Below are 20,974 nucleotides of genomic sequence, written 5' to 3'. Positions count from 1 at the left end.
TTTTTTTTCTGGTTTAGAACATCTTTCTGCACATGTGGATTTGTCTGATCCCAAGAAAATCTGGAAATTTATTGAAAATTTCAAGCAGGAAAATCAACTCAGTGTTCTGGTAAGTTTTATAAACCTAAGTAGAGGATAAATCTCGTGTGTACATTTTTCATCTATGTGGATACGGACTGATATGTAGGTCTGTGGGTCTTTAAGACGACATCTCAGTGAGAATCCTCTATGGTGAGGTTTCATGCAATCAGGTTTACTCACTGGCCTCAAGGGGAGACCCAGCACGTTGTGGGGAACGGGAGGGGACCACCCACCGGGTAGATACTATGGGAAGATGAGGACATTCCATTTTTCATAAAATGATGATGTGTGTATCTGTATTCCTAAGCTCTGTAGATTTGGGCATGTGTGTATTAAAATTAGGGGTTCTGGGAAAAATAAAAATAAAAAGTTTGGTCCAAAAGAATGCCTGCTGCAGACAAGCAAACCTTTTAGTAACACAGTGTGGAACTCCACAGAGAGCCGGGAGGACTCAGGTGGGATGGTACGTGTCTGCCCCTCCCAGATGCTCTGCATTGAGCCGAGCTGCTTTTCTATCTGAACAGCTTCTGATGTGCTCCAAAATGCCCATTTGGGCCAGGGTCTGGTCTTGCACTGTCCAGTATGGCTAGGGAGCATTGGAAGTGTAGCTAGTCCTAACTGAAGTGTGCTGTAAGGGTAAGAATGAGTCAATTTCAAAGACTTGGTCTGAAAAAAAAAAACAAACCATCTCATTAAGATTTTTATAATGATTGCATGTTGAAATGATACTATTTTGAATATACTGAGTTCAATAAAATATATTATTAACATTTACCTGCTTCTTTTTTTCTTAAGATTTTATTTATTTATTTGACAGAGACACAGTGAGAGAGGGAGCACAAGCAGGGGGAGTGGGAGAGGGAGAAGCAGGCTTCCCGCTAAGCAGGGAGTCTGATGCGGGGCTCGATCCCAGGACCCCGGGACCATGACCTGAGCCAAAGGTAGACGCTTAATGACTGAGCCACCCAGGTGCCCCCCCTCCCCTTTTTAAAGATTTTATTTATTTGAGAGAGAGTGAGCAAGCCAGAGAGCGAGCAAGCGAGAGAGAGAGAACACAAGCAGGGGGAGAGGGATTACCTGCTTCTTTTTATCTTTTTAATGCAGCTACTTTTGAGAAAAATTACATATTTCTATTGGACAGCTCTGGTCTAGGTGCAATCCCAGAGCACCTTACTGAGGATTCGGTTGCCCAGACAACCCCTTGTCATCAGAGATCTCTGCACAGTTCTGTGGCTGAGCTTTCTGCACAAGTGGCGTTTTCCTGGAAGGAGTCTGACGTGAAGGGACAGTTGAGCACAATTATTGTCGTCACTTGGATATGGGACTGGTGGTTGCCATGGAGGTGTGGAGTTTGGAAATGGGTCTTTTGGCCCTGGTTGCCTTTATTTTGAAAGGGGAACTGTGGTCTCTAGATCAATAATGCAGTGTGTGTGGTCAATAAGACAGAGCTCACTGAAGACGGACTTGAAAAACACTTTGCTACCTGTACCCTGGGAGAGTATGAGCAGTTTTCTTGTTTGTATTTAGCAAAATAAACAGAGACCTAGATGATACCATAGAAGCATCAGAAACACATCGGTCAACTTTTTGGGTTCTTGGTCCTTAGCATGATTGTGTTTGCATCCTTCACTGCATTAAATTTTCTTCATAAGACGCTCTTTTCAAAAAACAAAAAACACTCTTTTCATGATTTTTTTTTTTATAATATGTGTTAGTGCCAGAAATACTTAGCATTGTTAAAGCATTTTTTTTCCAGGAAGCTCAAGGCTCATTATAGATGTTATTTTGGTGAGGAGTGCTGGTTCATCCCAGGTGGAGTGTGCAAATATAAAACCAGCAGCTAAGGGAGCTTCCAGCCAGGGCTGAGGAAGGTATAACCATGAGGCAAGAAGATGAATTGAAAAGGACATTCAGTTAGAACACAGGACACCTGGATTCTGGTTCCCATTCTGTAATAACAGGTTCACTCATTTTATGCCAGCCCAGTGGTTCTCAAAGTAGGGTTCCTGGACCAGCAGCATCTGTATTACTGGGGAACTTGGTAGGGTCCCTGCCCCAGATCTACTGAAACCAAAACTCTGGGATGGGCCCAAGAAATCTGTTTTAACAAGCCCTCCAGATGATTCTGACGTCCATTAACATTTAGAGAACCAATGTATCAGGCTTTTAATGTCTTTGAATTTTCTCCTTCTTGAACCAAGGAGTCTGGAGTAAATTCTCTTGGTGCCTTTCAGCTTGGAGATGCCATGAATATGAGCTTCTCTCCAGTATCTATACCATTTCCTCACTGTAAGTTAAGCTTTTAATGAGGCATTTTAATTAAATCTTTTCCTAAATCACAAGATGGCTAGGTGGGGTTCGTGTGGTTGTTGGGGGTCACTGAGGGCATCCATTAATAGCAACCTTCTTCCCACCCAAGAACTGAACAAACTGAGGAGTGAGACAGTTGAGTTATAGCTGAAAACCAGCGTATCACTGTTGTGACTGATGAGGCTAGTTGAAGGGTGTGGTGCAGTGTGAGAGCCAAACGGGTTTCCTAATATCGCAGCCAAGAGCTAGACAGACTCACTCACCTTGTTATAGCTGGCCGGCCCAGGACAGACACCACCTCCTCCTCCCAGGAGAGGAGAAGAGCGGGGAGCAGAGCTGAGCATGCCCAGTTTATTGCTCCCAAATATGCTATTTTTTAAAAAAAGATTTCATTTATTTATTTGAGAGAGAGAGAGACAGAGATAGTGAGAGATAGTGAGAGAGAACACGAGCAGGGAGGAGAGGGAGAAGCAGGCTCCCCACTGAGCAGAGAGCCCGACACAGGACTCGATCCCAGGACCCTGGGATCATGACCTGAGCCGAAGGCAGATGCTTAACCGACTGAGCCACCCAGGTTCCCCAGCTCCCAAATAGACTAAATTAATTATTGATAATGGCTCCACCTCTCCTGGATTGAGGGAGGAAGGGGCTGAGGGAGGGCAGAATCGTACTCATCACACTCTCTCCATGAGGAAGGAAACAGTGGGAGTGGGGAAGGACCTTTCTCCCCAGTGGTTAGGTTGCTCTTCTTTTCTTTTTTTCTCTTTTAACAAATACCCAGAAGCTTGCTGTGAAATGGTGCAGGTTTAGTACAAAATATTTTCATCTTTGATTTTGGTCCAAATGTAGTATCTTTGCCCCAAGTACCAAACCCAAATATGGGGTCGAGTTGCCTTATAACTTTATAGGCCAGCAAAGCCTCCTAGAGCCACACAGTTGGCCTCCACGTGGGTTCTCAGCAGGACCAGCTTCATGGTTTGTGGGGCCCAGTGCTAAGCAAACATATGGGGCCCCGTACTCAAAAATTATTTTAAGAATTACAATATACTGACAACAGAGCATTAACCTGCTGCTCACCCACCCCCTACCCGCCCTCCATCCGACAGAACCCCGCTGGGCACTGACTGCGTGCTGGGCATCAGGAGTGTTGTGCACACATCACGCGTCATTTAACCCTGGTGAGCATCCTGGGGTGGAGGTTTTCTTACCTCTGCATCACAGATGAAGATACTGGGGCTGAGAGACATTGAATCACTTGCCCAAGATCAAGTGGAGGAGCCAGGATTTGAACGCAAGTCCGTCTGCCTCTGGAGTGCGTTACCAGGATACAGTTCTACCACCAGCGGCCTTGCCGGCCTGCCGTGTTATAGTGAAATACAGGGTGCTAAGGAGCGCTGGGCGGGGGGAGGGAGCAGCCCTGCCCGGCGGAGGATGGGCAGGGCTGGGGCACCATTTGGAGGGCCGGCTGGGACTCTGCCTTTACGGAGTCTGTGTCAGGTGTCACACTCTAAGGGGACTGCCTTTTCGATTACACAGCTGGTGCTGTTGTACTTTTGTACGGCTCCGGTCTGCTTCTAAGGACCTTGATAATCTCTTCATTTTCATTTCCTATTTGTGTGAGAAACATTGTATTGATCTTCCCAACCTCTCTGAGAAGCATAATAATTCTCATGCTCTGCTATTTATTCATCCTCTCCAGAGTGGAAGACAGAGTACAATACACAAAGCAGCAGGATCATGACAGAGGGGGCAGCTGAACGTGGAGAGGTTAAAATTTTGTCATTCTTAAGCAGGTCCAGAGCCAAAGGAACAACCCAGACCTCTGAGTCCTAGAAACTGCTGGCTGCCTTTCTAATATGAAACATGTTTTCCCGGCCCAATTATGTAATGTGGGATGGGTTGTTTTCTATTTTCCAAGATTCAGTTGGGCCTCTAGAAACATTTCCAACCTGCAGCCAAACACCAGTGGGTTCCCGACACTCTGAGGACAGGACAACACCAGGACTTGCAGAATCTATAACCAGATCCGAAGGATTTGGAAGCCAGAGGATTGGTTAAATGCAAGATACGATCAGAGGCCACACCTGCACGTGGCCACTTGTGGAGACATCATAGTATATGAATTAGACAAAGTTTGGAAATAATTCCCCTTAACCTGTTGTGGGGCTAGGTGGGGTACGGAGAGATCTTCATAGTTTACCCTTCAGTGGAACAAAATGAGCTGCTCTGGGTAGATCTGTGGGTAGATGCCCTATGAAGGCGAAGTGATCCCGTGAGACAGATTCTGTTTGGTTGCTGTGTTCACCCCTGTGTTTTGGGTGTTCTCAAACCATAGACGCTTTGCCTGTTAGCATGCAGTGGTATTAGGCGTCTGTACGGAGGGAAGACAGATGGGAGGGGAGGGGAGGCCGCGCTAAGTGCTCTGTTGGCAGCCTGCCACAGCCCGAGCGTTAGCGGATTAAACCCACCACATCTTAGCCTCGCTCCCACCCCAGGGCACACGACCAGGACACGGAGTCTACCTCCTCCAGGACAGCTGCGTCATCAGCTTGTTGACTGTAATAAACAGGCAGTGGTGCCTTAGCTCTTCGGCAGACGGTGGGGGAGTTCAGTGTAGGTCATTCTGGAAGGATGCACATCAGTGTACAGTAAGTGTTCCGTTGCTTGATGTTCTGTGATTTGGAGATTTGGAGCTCTCTGCTCACTGGCATCTCCCCACACCCAGGGAAAACTGCTATTTAAGGCAGGGACTCAAGGTCCAGAAACATCATCATCATCATCATCATAAATAGCACACACTGAGCACTTTCAATGTACTAGGGGTTGCATGAAGTATTTTGGGGGGGGCCTCATTCAATCCTCATAACAGCTTTACAGATTTTCCAGACAAGGAAACTGAGAGTCAGAAGTGCTCAGAAACCAGAGTCTGTGACTCACTTTACTGAATGAAGGACAACTAAATTATAGTTGGTGCATTTTTTTAGTGCAGGGTCGTATCTGTCAGTTATTGCTACATAACAAACAACTCTAATACTCAGAGACCTGCGATAACACGCATGTGTTTTTTGCTGACTCTTCTGCAGGTCTGCTGGGCTGATCTCAGCTGGGTTTAGCAGGGTGTTTCAAAGCAGCAGGTTGGAGCCAGAGTATGTTCCAAATGTCTCACATCTTCCTTGGACCATTAGGCTGACCAGGGTATGTTCCCATGGCGATGGCAGAGGTCCAAGTGTGCAAGTACATTTCAAGCCCCTGCTGGCTTCACATCTGCTGACATCCAACTGGCCAATGCAAGTCACTTCATAGAGCCCCAAACCAGAAGCCAGGGAGCATACTCCTCCCACAGAGGTGGGGAAGAGAGGGTGAATATTGTTGACAATAATCTTCCACAACATCTGTTTTATTACATTCTAATTCTTTGGAAATAGGTGATCTGAGCTTGATGTGGTAACTATTTATTAACCAAAATATTTAGTGAACAAAACACTTTATTTGTTCGATAAACGTGCAGAGATCCCCTACTATATGCCAGACACTGTGGTCAGTGATGAGGACTCAGAAATGGAAGGGACTCCTGGTCTAGTGGGAGAATTAGACACATAAACGATTTCGGTAAGCTCTCTTTTCATCCATGAAGGGATCTAGGGTGCAAAGCCTCAGAGGAAAGCAAAGAACAGTTCTTCCAGGGTATAATGTTTCCTCAGACACTGGGTGTGTTTGGTACCAGGAATTCTTGTCAATAATCTTTACCCTGAGCTTTACCATGCGCCATTTTGCTTCAAAGACCTCCTTCCAGCTCACAAGCCGTCAAGCTTCCCAGAGAGGCACAGAATTTGGGAAATAGTTAAGTACTGTAGAAATGTCAGCTAGTATTGTGTTAACATCCAAACTCCTTAACTTGGAATTGAAGTCCTTTGTTGTCGTACCTCACCTACCTGCCCAAATTTCCTACTTTTTTTCCTACGTGGATCCTTTACCAGTCAGCCCATTATTTTTGGAATGTGCCACGAACAGTTACGTCTCCATGCTTTTGTCCCTGCTGCTCCTCTGCCTGGAATGTCCTCCACTTGGTTAACTTCCACTTCTCCTCCATGATTCAACTGGGCACACCCCCAACGCGGAGCTTAGTCAGGTGCCCCTCCTCTCAGCTCCCAGAGTACCCTCCGTGAGCTTGTTGCCTCACGTTAGGAATTACCTGTTGACAGGTTGGTTTCTTGCACAGAGCAGGGATCCTCGAGGGCCCATGCTGCCTGGCCACTAGGAGGCGCTCAATCTGTGTTGGCTGAACAGTAGTCCAGGTGCTCTACCCCTTTAGGACTCTCCACACCTCCCGTTCCTATTCTGTAAAATGTGGATAATGATACTTTTATAGGCTAGGGGTGAGGATTAAAGAAAGGATTGTAAGTTATTTACCCAAAGGAAATCACTCACATTCACACAAAAACAGGCACGTGAATGCTTAAGCTGCTTTATTTTTATTCATAGTCACCCCAAACTAGAAACAACCCAGATGTCCTTCAGCTGGTGAGTAGATAAACTGCGGTCCTTCCACACAACGGAATGCTATTCGGCAATAAAAAGGAACAAAATATTGATGTAGGCAACAATGTGGATGAATCTTGAATGAACTGACAGAAGTCAAGCCAGACCTGAAAGGGTACATACTGTATGATTCCATTTACATGACATTCTGGGAAAGGCGAACCTATAGGGACTGAGAACAAACACATCAGTGATTGCAGGGCGCTTGGGGTGGAAGGAGGGATGACTATGAAGGGAATGGGTGACTGTGAGGAAATATTTGGGATGAAGGAACTGTTCTGAATCATGCCATAGTCTAATGCATTTACCCAACACTGTGCATTTACAAAAACTCAAAACTGTACGCACACACACAGATGCAGAGTTTTACTGTGTGTAAAAAAGTATAAACATACAGTTGACCCTAGAACAACATAGGTTCAAACTGTACTGGTCTACTTATACGTGGATGTTTTTCAATAACTACAGTACTATAAATGCACTTTTTCTTCCTTATGATCTTCTTAATAATGTGTTCTTTTTTCTAACTTACTTAATTATTAGAATATAGCATATGATATATATTTAAATACGTGTTATTTGATTGTTTATATTATTAGTTAAGTGTTCCGGACAATAGTAGGCTATTAGTAGTTAAGTTTTGGGGGGGTCAAAATTATACACAGATTTTTTTTTTGAAGAATTTACTTATTTATTTTAGAGAGGCAGGGAGAGGGAGAGAGAGAGAGAGAATCCCAAGCAAACTCTGTACTGAGCAGAGCCTGATGAGGGGCTTGATCTCACGACCCTGAGATCATGATCTGAGCTGAAATCGAGTCGGACACTTAACCGACTGAGCCACCCAGATGTCCCTATACACAGATTTTTGACTGCATGGGGGGTTGGTGCCCCTGACCCTGTGTTGTTCAAGGGTCAACTATGTGTGTATGTGTGTGTGTGTGTTTTTATATATGAAAGAAAGAAAAGAAAGAAAGAAAAGCATTGTAACTTTCAGCACAATGTCTGGCATGTAGTAAGTCCATTTCTTAGTGAGAAGCAGATTATTACGGTTGTTTTTTGGTGCCTTTTCTTAGTAATCAGTGAGCTCCTAGAAGGGGAGGACTGTATTTTCTTCAGCTTTGAGTGCAGATCACCCCGCACATGCCTGATAGTAGCAGGTGTTCAGAAGTATCAGTTGGTGAGGAATAAATGCAGAGGCACCTTTCAGGCTGTGCTGTGCAGAGGTGGGGGGGTCACTTCCTGGACCACCTGCTCCAAGGACCGTGGGGTGCACAATGGCTGGTGAAGGATTAAACAGCAACCTTTCAGTCCAGGAGAGCCTCTTAACCCCAAATTTTATGTTTCCTGAGAGCCCATATGGTTCTGGGCAAAATCGGGAAGGGGACAGTAGTCCCAAAAGATGACCAGCCAGCCCCAGTGCTTACTGGGGTTCCTATTATTCCTCCACTCTCATCATTATCCTAGAATTTTCCCTGCACTGCCTTTCCCCTAAGAAGCCACTGAAAAGGAAGGAGAGAGGAGGATGGAGAAGGAGAGGGCCACCATCCAGCTACATCAGAGGTCTCCCTGAGGTTTCCTTTTACCATTTTGGAGTCTGGACTCCAAGGTGCCCAGACTCTTCTGATCTCTTCAGAAAATCAAATGAATGGATGCTAGAGTATTATCTAGGCCCCAGCAAGGCCAGTATGGTCTCAGCATTATTCCACATTCTGGACCATTCTCAGTTCCCTCCCTTATTTCTCCTCTCTCCCCTCCCTCTAAACGTCTGTCTCTTTTTTCTCATTCCCTTAGGCCAACACTACTCACTGGGTCCCAGCTCACAGCTAAGGAAACCAAGGGATCTGTTCTCATCTTAGCAGGTGCCATCTTAGGACTTGTATGTGGGGGTGAGTTATGGGAGGAGGCATTTATTCAAGATCACCTTTTTTTTCTGATGAGTATTCACTTAAAAAGTGGGGAAATAAAAATATATGAGAGTAATAAAAAAAAACCCTGTAATTCCATCATTAAGAAATAACCACTGGTAATATTTTTGGTCTATTTTCTTTAAGCCTTTTTCTATGCATGTCCCCTACTCCCATCTGGAACCACACTGTATATATCATTCTGAGTCCTATGTTTTCCCACTTAACATTGTATTTTAAATGTTTTCTCACATCATGTAATATCCTTTAAAATGTTACTTCTATTTAGAATGAGTCTATTGGATGAATGTTCCATAATTTATTTAATTAACCCCCTATTGTGGGATATTTAGCTTGTTTCCAACTTCTCACTATTGAAAGTGACTCCGTGATAAATGCTTTTGTACATATATTTTGTTTACATCTTTGGTTATTGCCGTAGGATGGGTCCCTAGTTGTGAAATTACAGAGACCTAGTGTGTGAGCATTTTTAAGACTTTGATATATATTAACCAAATTACTCTCCAGAAAAACTGTAGCAATTTATATTCCCACCAGCACTGGAAGTGCTTATTTTTTTTACTTCCTATCGTTCTCAAGTGAATGATCTTTGCAAAACTGATGGATGAGATATGACATCTTATTTTCCTTTGCATTTCTTTGGTTGCTAGTGATATTGAAGTTGGTGTTGTTGGTGGTAGTTTATTGGCCATTTGTATTTCTTTTGCTAATTGCCTGTTCATGTCCCTTGCCCATTTTTCTATTGAGATTGTTATCTCTTAAAATTGCCTTATAAACCTTCTTTGGCACATTTACTGCAAGTCCTCCCCCCACCCCAGTTTGGCAAATTCTTTTTTAGTTTTGTTTTTGATATTTCGGTTTGCCACACAGAAGTTTACATTTTTTATGTAGTCAGGCTGTATGTTTATCATTAAGACTGATTTATTCACTTTTATGATAAAAAAATCCCTTGTTATTCGAAATAATTACATCCCCCCCCCATTTTCTTATAACATTTTCTTAGCTTTTTAATGCATCTGGAAGTCACTTTTGAATAGGGTAGGTAAGGAGCCTTTCTTTTTATTTCTTTCTCTTTCATGCTCTCTCCCTTATATTCTTTTTTTTAAAGATTTATTTATTTGAGAGAGAGAGAGAGTGTGTGTGTGTGTGTGTGTGTGAGCATGGGGGGAGGTGTAGAGGGAGAGAGAGAGAAAGAGAATCTCAAGCAGACTCCCCACTGAGCAGGGAGCCTGACACGGGTCTTGATCCCAGAACTCTGAGATCATGACCTGAGCCAAAATCAAGAGTCAGATGCTTAACTGACTGACCCACCCAGGTGCCCCTCTCCCTTGTATTCTTAATAAACAGTGTCACACAGCACTGCTTATTTATCGCATATGCTTTCCTTTCTTTTGAGTTGTGATGCCGTCTTTATTGTATACCAAATTCTCATTAAGTTGCTTCTCTTTCTGAGCTCTAGTCTGTTCCGCTGATCTATTAATTATTATGTCAAGACCACACTATTCTAATTATTCACAGTACATTTTAATATCTTCTAGGGCAAGCCCCAGCTCATTACTTGTCTCATCCTTAAGATATTTTAACCCACAGGATTGGTAGGTTAGGGTGAGGAGGCAGATTTTACACAACAGGGGAGATGGGTGGGGTCTGAAGCTCTTGAAATCGCAAATAGGATCACCCCTACCTCCACCACCCACATTCAGAAGGATTCTGGAGCCATGGGTGAGGCTCTGGGGAGTTCTATCTGGCCCTTCTAAGGAGAAAGAATGAATGAATCCGAAAGTTTGAGATCATTTGCCCATTGGCTTTTGGTTTCCTGCCAGCCAGTGAGGCTGCTTTGGATGAGGCACAAAACCCTCCCAGAGTTGAGCTCCTGGCCACGTTGTTCCTGGGCCTCCCCACCTGCCCCAGGGGTGGGGTCTGGGCTGCTGTGGCACTCAGGGCAGGGCTGAGCTCTCTTTGGGCTCTGCTGGGACTGCTCCTCTGGTCTCCCTGCCCCAGTCTGGAAAGTCAGTGTTGTGCCTGGAACTCCTCCTGGCCTGTGGGCCCAGGGCCTCATCTGATTACCTGGCTGGGATTCAGCAGGTGTTTTTAAAGAAGTGTTACTCATAGCAGTTCTACCTGGCCCTCATTTGGGGGAATTTTAAAAACAAAATCCCAATTAAGCACCTTCATGCTTTTAATGAGCAGAGGCCCCAGTGCCCACACTTAGATTCTCCCTGCTGTAAAGCAGGTGCTCTCATTGTGTCCCAAGAGTGGCAGGCAAGAGCCTCCCTCATATGTGACAGCAGGGAGCAAATTCAGTCATCTTGCTCCAGAAACACTGGTTTTGGGGGTGCACCATGAGGGTTGGACTTTGGATGGCCTGGGGAGGATGAGGAAGCCACAGCATTTTAACACTTGTGTGAGTGACATGGAGTCAGGGCAACTGACCAGGGCTCGCCCCTCCCCCATCAGGTGGATCCTTCCCATTAACATTCATAAATGTCCATTTCCTTGTCTAAAAACAACAAGAGCAATAACTTTGCTACACTCCACCTTACGGTGACTAGCAGTCTGGATTTCCCCAGGACTAAGTGGATTCCCAGCATGGAGGACTTTTAGTGACAACACTAGGGGAATCCTGGGTGAGCTGGGATGAGTCCCTGCTCCACACCCTGCTCTGTCTTCCTCCTCTCCTTCCCAGCCGGTTTCTATCTTCCCTTCCTCACTTCCTGCTCACTCTGCCTCATTTTCTGTGGGAACCTGTGTTGCTGGCCTCCTCAGGTGATATGATCTTGGAAACGGTCTCTATATACCTTGTAAGGTCAGTGTGTGAGTCTCCCATGACCCCTATGGGATGTTCTGTTACTGCACACATGGAGAAGTACCAAATGGGATTCCCCAGTGCAGGTGTCTGCTCCTTTAAGATCTACACCAGTAACTTTCCAGAGCCAGAGTGACAGTTCTTTCAAGCTGGCTTTGAAGGTATCTGAATAGAAATACCCCTCAGTTGTCTTACGCTAAAATGTAAAATTTACAATATATTTTTCTCATCAAGCAATATTTAATGCTGTTCAAATATACTAAACTCAAGATATTTTATGATTTTAGGAGCACCACGGATTTTTTTGTTGAGGTATAATTGACATAGAACATTATGTTAGTTTCAAGTTTAATGAATTTAATATTTGGCTAGGAATGTGGTTTTCGTAATGCTTTAAGAGAGCTGCACATCTCTCCTTCAGCATCACCCGGACATGACACAGTTTTACCTCCCTTCCTAATTAGCTTATAGAGAGAGATTTGCTTCAAGTTATGCAGCCATGTAATAAAGGTCCTTGTTGCCATATTTAGAAGACTGTGTCCAACATAAATTCCACTCCCAAATCTCTTTCTTATAATGAACCTCCATCAACATAATGAGTTCCTTGGAAGGAAGACATTGTATAAATTAAAAATACTAATGAGTCATAATGATAATGAATTATTTTCCCTATTACTGGGAGCAGGACTAACCTTGGGCACATTTTCCAGCAGCTGAAGGTGACTTCCCTAGACCTAGGATTGCCCTCCTCTGGGACCCCGTTCTCTAAAATTTCTTCTTCTTCTTCATCTTCATCTTCATCTTCACCTTCATCTTCATCTTCATCTTCATCAAAACTCTGAATCCCCCAAACGTCCCTGATCCTATCTGGTCAGTCTTGGAGGAAAGGAAGTTACCAAACTGGTTCACACTCAAATATGAGTGACCAAAGCATCTGTTAGCCATTTCCAACAGTGCCCTGCCAGTACCACCTGGATGTTGTTATTTTTTAAAAAAAGATTTATTTATTTGAGAGAGAGAGAGAGAGAACATGTATGCCAAGGGTTGCGAGGGGCGGGGGGCAGAGAGAGAGGAAAGAATCCTGAGGAGACTCCATGCTGAGCACAGAGCCCAACGCGGGGCTGGATCTCACGACCCTGAGATCATGACCTGAGCCAAAATCTAGAGTGGATGCTTAACCGACTGAGCCACCCAGGTGCCCCCTGGATGTTGTTATTTTGAATGGTGGCTGATTAGCACAGAATAACTGGCAGACTTTCTAGCTAAGCCGAGTATCTTCGGGACTGTTAGGTTATAAGTAACAGGAACCACTCAAGCCAAATGAGCAAAAATAATTTATTAGTGGGCTACAAGGGCACAGCCCTCACAGAACTCGGTGGCAGAGGCACAGCTGGGTTTTGGGCGGATCAGGGATAGGACAGCACTGCTGTGAGGACCCGGGGTAAACGTCTTTCTCTGGGACAGTTGTCCACAGACTCATCACAACTCTTTCGCTCTCTCCTCCTCTGCTCTTCCATGCACATGGGCCAAATATGGCACCCTTGAGTCAACCTGCCCTCAGTGCAAGGGTTCTGTTTCCACACTCTTGGGGGAGGGGGGAGCTTGAGGCCACATGGGACAAACACAGTGCCTGGCTCAGGGTAACAACTTCATTATGTGTTTTTTTTGTTTTAGACAGGATGTGGGGCCCACCCCTGAGGGGAGGGGTTGGGGTACCTCTCCAAAAGAAGTCTACGACATCAGGCCAAGGAGTTTTTTGCTTAGTTCAGTCGGGAACCCCGGGTGTTGAAGGGCTTTGGGGGAGGAGAATGACATTGATTTGTGTTAACAACAGGCCTGTAATGGGCTCTATATGAGTGGGGCAAAGAGCTCCTGGTGCCAAGTTCATCCTCAGGGAACAATGACTTGCAAACAACGGGATACATTCCCACTCTCTTGGCCTCAGTGTCGCCTGGGACTGAATGTGGTTTAATGAGTCAAGAAAAGGGAAATTTGCCATTTGTTTTCCACTTTGTATGCCCTTGCTGGGAACTTGGATAAGTCACCAAACCTCTTTGGGATTCTCTTGATTCCAATTCTTTTAATAAAAAATTTTACACACACACACACATGCGCACATACATACATACATTACTTACATATTTTTATGTTATTCTTTCAGCAGATTATTATTCTGTTTCTCTTTGCTGGCCTGAAAAGACTCTGGAGGTACATGGGCAGGGCCTCAGAAACCCGGCTGGGAGTCACAAGGATTATAAATCACTAGTGGTCAGGAAAAAAAGATGCTTCACCTCCTTCTCAGGGAGGAGAAATGTGTGCTGCATGTGAAGAGCTACACAGGTTCTTTATAATGATGAAGCTGGTGATCTGGGAGGCAGAAAGCACACAGAAGCAAATGATATCTCAGATCTGCTCCTTTGGCAGGTGGCTGGGCATGGGAGAAGGGCAGGGAAAGGCCTGTTTTGCGGATTTGGGATGAGCGAGATTTTAAAAAGATAGAAAAGCCCTTGAAGGGCCTGTTGCTAAAAACTGTGCTGTTTCTCCAGGAGTCTTTAAAAAGCACCTACCACTTGGCTGTGCCCTAGAGGAGAGAATTTGGCGGGATGAATGGTGCAGCCAATCCTCCTGCAGGTGACTCTGTTAACATTTAAATCAGGTGTGTTCTCCTAGGGGATGAAGCAGGAAACAAAACACACAACCATCTCCTGGGTAGGGTGGGGAGGTGCAGAGGGGCTCACCCTGGCTTTCCTGCATCCGAGGCCAGGAGAGAGGAGGTGTGCCCAGACAGGCCCGGTGAGCGAGCCCAGCCCTCAGCCTCGCTGGGCATGGACAGCTGGGCCTCCTGGAGGAGGGGGCTGCAGGCCTGCTGTGTGGACCCTCCTTCTAGCCTTCATTTCCTTTACTCAGGAGTCATTTATGACAATCCGTCGTGGCAGGCTGACGGGGCCGATAGCTTTTGGCAGAAGTCCTTTCTGCTTCTCGCAAATTAAATCACAGAGAGCGCCACGGGCAGTGAATACAAAGAAAGTGTTCAAGGCCACTGGATGGAGGGGAACAGCTGTTGGAGACCAAGTGTTCATGAGACTTCAAAATCCACATATACTAACAAGGCAGGCCCCTCCAAAAATAAATTGGGACATGGACACCTAAGAATGCTATCTGGGATGAAAGTCAAAACTCGGAATTACAAATAACAAGACAGAAATGAAATCTACAACAGACATGCACCGAGAGCTTCCCGGTCCACGCACGCGTTTTTCTCGTGCTGCAAACCCCTCTGATCCTGGGAGGGGGGCTGGCCAGCTCTGATCTCCCTCTTACAAGTAAAGAAACCAAGGCTGAAGTTGCTACGGTGACTCGCCCTCCGTCACACTGCTGGTAGGTGCCCAGATCCAGACTCTGAGTGCCCTCCAGGGCCCTATCCGTGGTGCCGGGCTTCTCCGGCGGGCTCGGGCCTGAGCCAGGCGCTGGCAGTGGTGGGTGGAGCTGGCCAAGCAGAAACTCCCAGCAGTGGCCCAGGAAAGAGCCCAGGGTGCTGCCACTTGGAACCCTTGCGTGCTTCCCACCTCATGTTAAAAAAAAAAATACAGATAGGGCGCCTGGGTGGCTCGCTCGGTTAAGTGTCTGACTCTTGGTTTTGGCTCAGGTCATGATCTCATGGGTCATGGGATTGAGCCCCATTTCAGGGTCCTCGCTCAGCCTGAAAGATGGAAAGATTCTCTCCCTCTGCCCCCGCCCCACACATGAGCATGCACGTGCGCTCTCTCTCAAAATAAATAAATACATCTTTAAAAAATAAAAAAAAAAATATTTAAAAAATACAGAAAGGCATGAGGACATATAAATAAGAGTTCCACCATTCAAAGATAAGCATTTTAAACATTTTAGCGCACCAAAATATCATCCTTGGAGATATTTCCTGTTTCGACACCTTTCCTCGCAAAAAACGAGATTCTGTTGGCCTGCCGTGTTGCAACTTCTTATTCTGTACAGTGTGACTATCTCTCCAGGTCACATACACTTCAATAGTATTTTTTCTCATTTTGTTAAAAATGTATGTTTTATGATAACAAATAATCCTAGAATTATATGCTCATTGTAAAATATTCTAATTCAAAGAGTGCAGAAATGGATAGCAAAGAAAGCCAATGTTTCACTTCATCCCACCCTGGGGACGTAAGCAGTATTGCTAAATTTCTTATTTCCTGCTCGTCGTTTTCTGTGCGCAGACCAGACATAACAAACATACACGCATGTACCAACTTCTCCCCACCGTGGGCTCCTAGACTGCGCTGCAGTTGGCATCTCCCCCTCCTCTTCCTCTCGGGACAGGAGGCTCCAGTCCTGGGAGAGGAAAGTGTCATGGGACCAGAGAAGGAAGCATCGCAGGGCTAGTTACAGCATTTGGATTTGAAAACCCTCTGGGGTGGTGGGTGGTGGGTGGGGGACGGCAGCGTAGGGGGCCACTTACCCTCCTCCAGGGCCACCTGCCCACCCCTCTCAGGGCCACTGAGCGGCAGGGCCCCACGGCACAGTTCGCTGCCCGCCGCCCTCCCAGAGCACGCTGCCTCCTCAGGTGTGTATATTCTCACGACTGCCCCGATCCCTGCGTTGCAGGAAGAACTAGACCCCAGAGCAGCGAGTTGACCTCTTGGGAGGTTCTGTAGGTTTGATTTTGTTCCTGATGGCAAGTCGGTGGTCCCACATTTGCTGCCCCAACTGTCCGAAGGGAGGCATGTTGTCCACATCCATGGGAGGAGCCGAATTCTGTCCGATGGGACCATGGGCTTTCTCTCCGGTCACCTGAAACCAGGCAGAAGGGGGCCAGACTGGACAGCATGCAGGTGGGCCTAGAGAGGAGCTGAAGACAGCTGGGAGGTCACGATGGGGGTCTGCCTGGTGCTTCTTCCTCAGGACACACATACTTCAGCAGGAGTTCCTGACATGTGGACTGGGATTCCTGAATACTCATTTGGGCGGTAGAGGCTTCTCAGAAGCCCGCTCCGAAGAGCACCTTCGCCTCCCTACTCCCACCTCCTGTCACGGCCGGGTAGCTGATGCCCACACATGGCCTACGAATTCCCTGTGGAAAGGGAGGAAGAACCATCCACGAGCCGTGTTAGAGACCCCAGCCCTCACCGAAGGCTTTGCCCTGATGTCATCTGAGAGTCGGCAGAGCATCAGGAAAGGGAGGCTTCTGGAAAGCAGGGGCAGCTGCAGAAGGCATTGAGGTCAGGGGTGGGCAGGTGCATTTCCCAGAGAACATGCTGCTCAGATGGCAGGGGCCGGGCTAATGGAGCCGGTTCTCTCCTAATGGGTTAAAATGACCCAAATCAGAGAAACCAGGAGGAAGGCAGTTTGCGGATGCTGCCTTTTCTCTGCCTTAGTGGGCAGAATGACCACTCCCCCCACCCCTGATGTCCACGTCCTCGGTCCTGGAACCAATGACTATGTCACCTTTCCTTGGCAGGAAGGGACCTTGCAGAAGTGATACTGAGACAGGGAGAGTATCCTGGACTATCCAGGTGGGTCCAGTATCATCTCAAGGGTCGTTATAGGAGGAAGGCCGGAGAGCCAGAGGAAAAGGAGGAGATGTGCGGCTGGAAGAAGAGGTCATCCGGGTGGTGCGGTCACAAGTCAAGGAGAGCAAGTGGCCTCTGGAAGCTCGAGAAGGCAAGGCGCAGATTCTCCCCTCCAACTTCCAGGAGGAGCACAGCTCTGCTGACACCTTGATTTCAGACCTCTGACTTCCAGAACCTAGAAAATGCATCTGCGTTGTTTTAAGCCACTAAGTTTGTGGTCATTTCTTCCATCACCAACAAGAAAATTAATACACTGCTTGACAGAGAAGAGGGTTGGGAGGGTTTTGTAAGTTTTTGTTTGTGAATGTCTATCATATTTATTTCAGGTAACAGTCTCCTCGGGAGGAATGTTGGTTCCAAAATCAAACACCCATGATCTACAATCAGAAAGGACAGCACTTAGTGGAACGAGGGTCTATGCACAGAACAAGGTGAGTGACGCGGTTTTGTCAAGACTGCATTTTATTAATGTACCACATGGGCTCTTTTCCAAAACAAGGCTGATTCTGGGATACACATTAATTTGGATCTTAGCAGTTGCCAGCAGCACCTGGAAAGTTCCCTGGCCCAGAGGAGCCCCCCTCTGGAGGGGCCAGTCATGGCTGTGCTCAGACCCGAGGAGTCTTCGTTATGCTCTTGGGAGAAGCCACGAAAGCTGCCGCCTCTCTTCTTGGTGTTTCCCAGGCTCGCCCACAAAGAAATTGGTGAGGGCTGGTGCCCCCCTCCCCACCCCTGAGCAGGAGAGAGCCTAGCAGAGGTGCCCTTGGCCTGCACGGCTCAGAGGGAATAAGGATGGCGGGAGGTCACTCTTCTCCCCTGTGGGCGGCCCTGGGCTCCCCAGCGACAGATGCCATAGGAGCATGCCACGTTCCCTGGGCTCACTGTGAAGGGCGTGCACCGTCCATCCTGGAGGAATGAAAGGCAAGGGTCCAGATCTCTTACCTGATCTTAGGTATGGTTGTACCGCCATATGTCAGGTGTGACAGCTATTTCTAAAAGCCCGATCTAGAACTTCCGCATTGACGTTCTTGCCCTTAAACGCACCCGGTGGGGCTCCCTCATTGTGTGTGAGGCTGCCAGCACCCATCAGCTTCCCTGTTGCTGGTGTCGACTGTCTCGGAGGGCCGCCTTGCCCGGCACTCCCACCTCCACCTCTGCCCTCTGTGCGCCCTGAGTGTGCCCCACTTTTGCTCACTGACCCTGCAGACCGATCCTGGCAGATTATCTCCCATGACTCAAAATCCTGACGTTCCAAAGAGCCACACTGCTTTGCAGTTTTCCCAGGGGGCATGGGAATAAACCACTCATCAAAGAGGCCCGGATGGAGTTCTTTGCAAAGCATGAGCAAGCAGCCCTGGGGCTGGGCAAGAGCCGTGATGCAGTGGAGGTGCACGTGGGCTGCGGGGGGGAGGGGGGGTGTTCCAAGCATCTCCAGTATGGATCCCACATGCCAAGGCAGGAGTTAGTTCAGGTATGACTGGACACGTGCTCAGTGCTAGCCTGCGCTGGGGGCCTGAGCTTTGACAGCCCGCGGGACAGACCCTGCCCTCACCCGGAGTGCTGAGAACAGAGGGGCACGACCCACTTGGGAAAGGGGCAGGTCTGGGCGCTAATTTCACGGGCAGGGGCTCGGGTGGCCCCCAGGCAGCATGCAGCGTGCTCTCGGGCATCGTCACCGGCGTTCCCTTGTGCTCCTTCCGCCTCCTGAGGAGGGGCCAGGGTGCAGCACTGGGTTCCACTGAGACGCCCATAAAGACCGGATCAGGAGGACCGGGAGGTCAAGGGCGAAATCTGTGCACACTGCCGTCCCACACGGGCCCGGGTGGGGGCTTGCTGTGTGTGCCCCCAGCCAGCTCCCTTGCCTCGCACCTAGGGGCGCCTTCCCCTCTCCAGGTGCTCATCCTGCGCCCTTGTGCAGAGGCAGCCGGGGCCGCTGCCGGAGCGGTGGGCCCGAGGGCACCCGGCCATCCAGGGCTCATCACTCTTTGGGGAGGTCGCAGCCTTTAATTTCCATGCGGCTTTCGGTTCATCTAAAAATATCTGAGCAGCCACAGGATTGAATCTCCCCAGGAATGACCTAAAACCAGTGTAATGAGGACTGGGGAATTGCTTCATTTCCATTTAAGAGGGGCACATTGGGACGAGAAAGGGAGAAGCCTCAGCTTCAGAAGCAGAGCTTTTGTCTCCGGTTTGCCTTGTGCGTGGTGGAGGGGGGTGGTGCTGGGGTCGGGGTGCGGCTAGGGTGCCCCCTCCTCCGGGAGCCCTCCCGACTACAGTGGCCTGGTGGCCGAGGGGGCTGGTAAATGCGGGCATTCCGGGCCCAAGAGGCATGAACAGGGGCCCAGGGAAGTCAACGGGAGACCGCTGGGGATCTGGGGACAGGCTCAGGCCACCTCACCCCCACCCAGGTTTCTCGAAATAATGAGTGTGCAAAGGTAAATAATCATCCCTAAGGAGACAACCAGAATTATCTGGGAGCCTGCTGGAAGGGCAGGGAAGGGGAGCGGGGCTCTCTTAGGGATCTGCCCTCCCCAACTCTACGAGGAACTTTCTTTTTTTTTTTTTTTTTAAAGATTTTATTTTTTTATTTATTTGACACAGAGAGAGAGAGACAGCTAGAGAGGGAACACAAGCAGGGGGAGTGGGAGAGGGAGAAGCAGGCTCCTGGCCGAGCAGGGAGCCCGATGCGGGGCTCGATCCCAGGACCCTGGGATCATGACCTGAGCCGAAGGCAGACGCTTAACGACTGAGCCACCCAGGCGCCCCTACGAGGAACTTTCAAAGAGGAGAGACCTCCTCCCCAAACAAGGCAACTAAGCCCAGCCGCAGTCACAGCAGACACGCCAGCCCCCCACCCCCCAGACCCCGGAGGTGCCCCCTGGATACACTGCATGTGGCCTCACCACCCCCGTGAGGGGGGCACTGCTGTCGCCCTGTTCACAGGCGGGGAACCGAGCACAGAGGCTGCCGTCCCCGCGGGCCCGCCGCAGCATCCCGGGAGCACAATCTCCAACATCGCTGTCCCCTTTCCGAAAGCCAGTTTCTCAGAAGCCTAACATTTGGATAGATATCCTTGGAGTTCATCCTAAGAAATAATTAAAGATCTGGAAAACGAGGCTGCTCGTCGCAGCACTAGTGAGAGGAGAGGGAGGTAATAAATTATGGAACACCTGTACAAGAAATCTGTTCAAACCTGAAAACTCTGCCATAGATAAATGTCTGTGGGAGAGGAAAATTGTCTGCACTGTATCATTAAATGAAGAGATCCGGTTCCAAAACTGTGCGCGCCTTATGATCTGATTTTTGCTACACCCACGCCCCCCTAGGAAAAGGCGTGTGTTGGTGCTGTGGAGCATCCCACGGAGACCTGGCTTGGAGACTTTGCACAGATTCGCCCTCCGATGCACAGATCTGAGGAAGCTTTGCATATCCTGTTCTAAATGCAAAGGGGATGTGCTCAGGGAAGCACACACACCAGGAGAGACTCAGGCCAGGCGTGTTGGGAGACTGGCTTCTCAGTTCTTTCCCCTTCCTAAGGGAGACATGCGTGGCTCTGCCTGCCCGTGAGCGCCATCAGGCCACGGAGAGCCCCCAGCCGCTTTATTCCTCCCAGGTATGTCATCCTGACAACGCCAACGTCAACCTGTGTGCTTATAAAATCTGGGCTCGCAAGCCCACCACCTGGATCTGCAGTTTGCCATCTGTCGCCCACAGGTCACAGAGCACCACCG

General features: G+C 48.1%; 1 protein-coding gene across 1 annotated transcript in view; it reads left to right on the top strand.

The window, feature by feature from the left end:
• The window catches only part of DHRS12 (dehydrogenase/reductase 12), a 34,839-nt gene that overhangs the window by 11,331 nt on the left and 2,534 nt on the right, over nt 1-20,974 (top strand). Inside the window, 7 exon segments of the mRNA XM_078069954.1 lie at nt 18-30; nt 33-109; nt 1,494-1,559; nt 16,222-16,299; nt 17,570-17,674; nt 19,162-19,236; nt 20,857-20,957. Coding sequence (XP_077926080.1) covers nt 18-30; nt 33-109; nt 1,494-1,559; nt 16,222-16,299; nt 17,570-17,674; nt 19,162-19,236; nt 20,857-20,957 — 515 coding nt within the window.

The sequence above is a fragment of the Halichoerus grypus genome, chromosome 4, assembly GCF_964656455.1.
Source record: "Halichoerus grypus chromosome 4, mHalGry1.hap1.1, whole genome shotgun sequence".
NCBI lineage: Eukaryota > Metazoa > Chordata > Mammalia > Carnivora > Phocidae > Halichoerus > Halichoerus grypus.
This window is presented reverse-complemented; position numbering and strand designations above follow the sequence as displayed.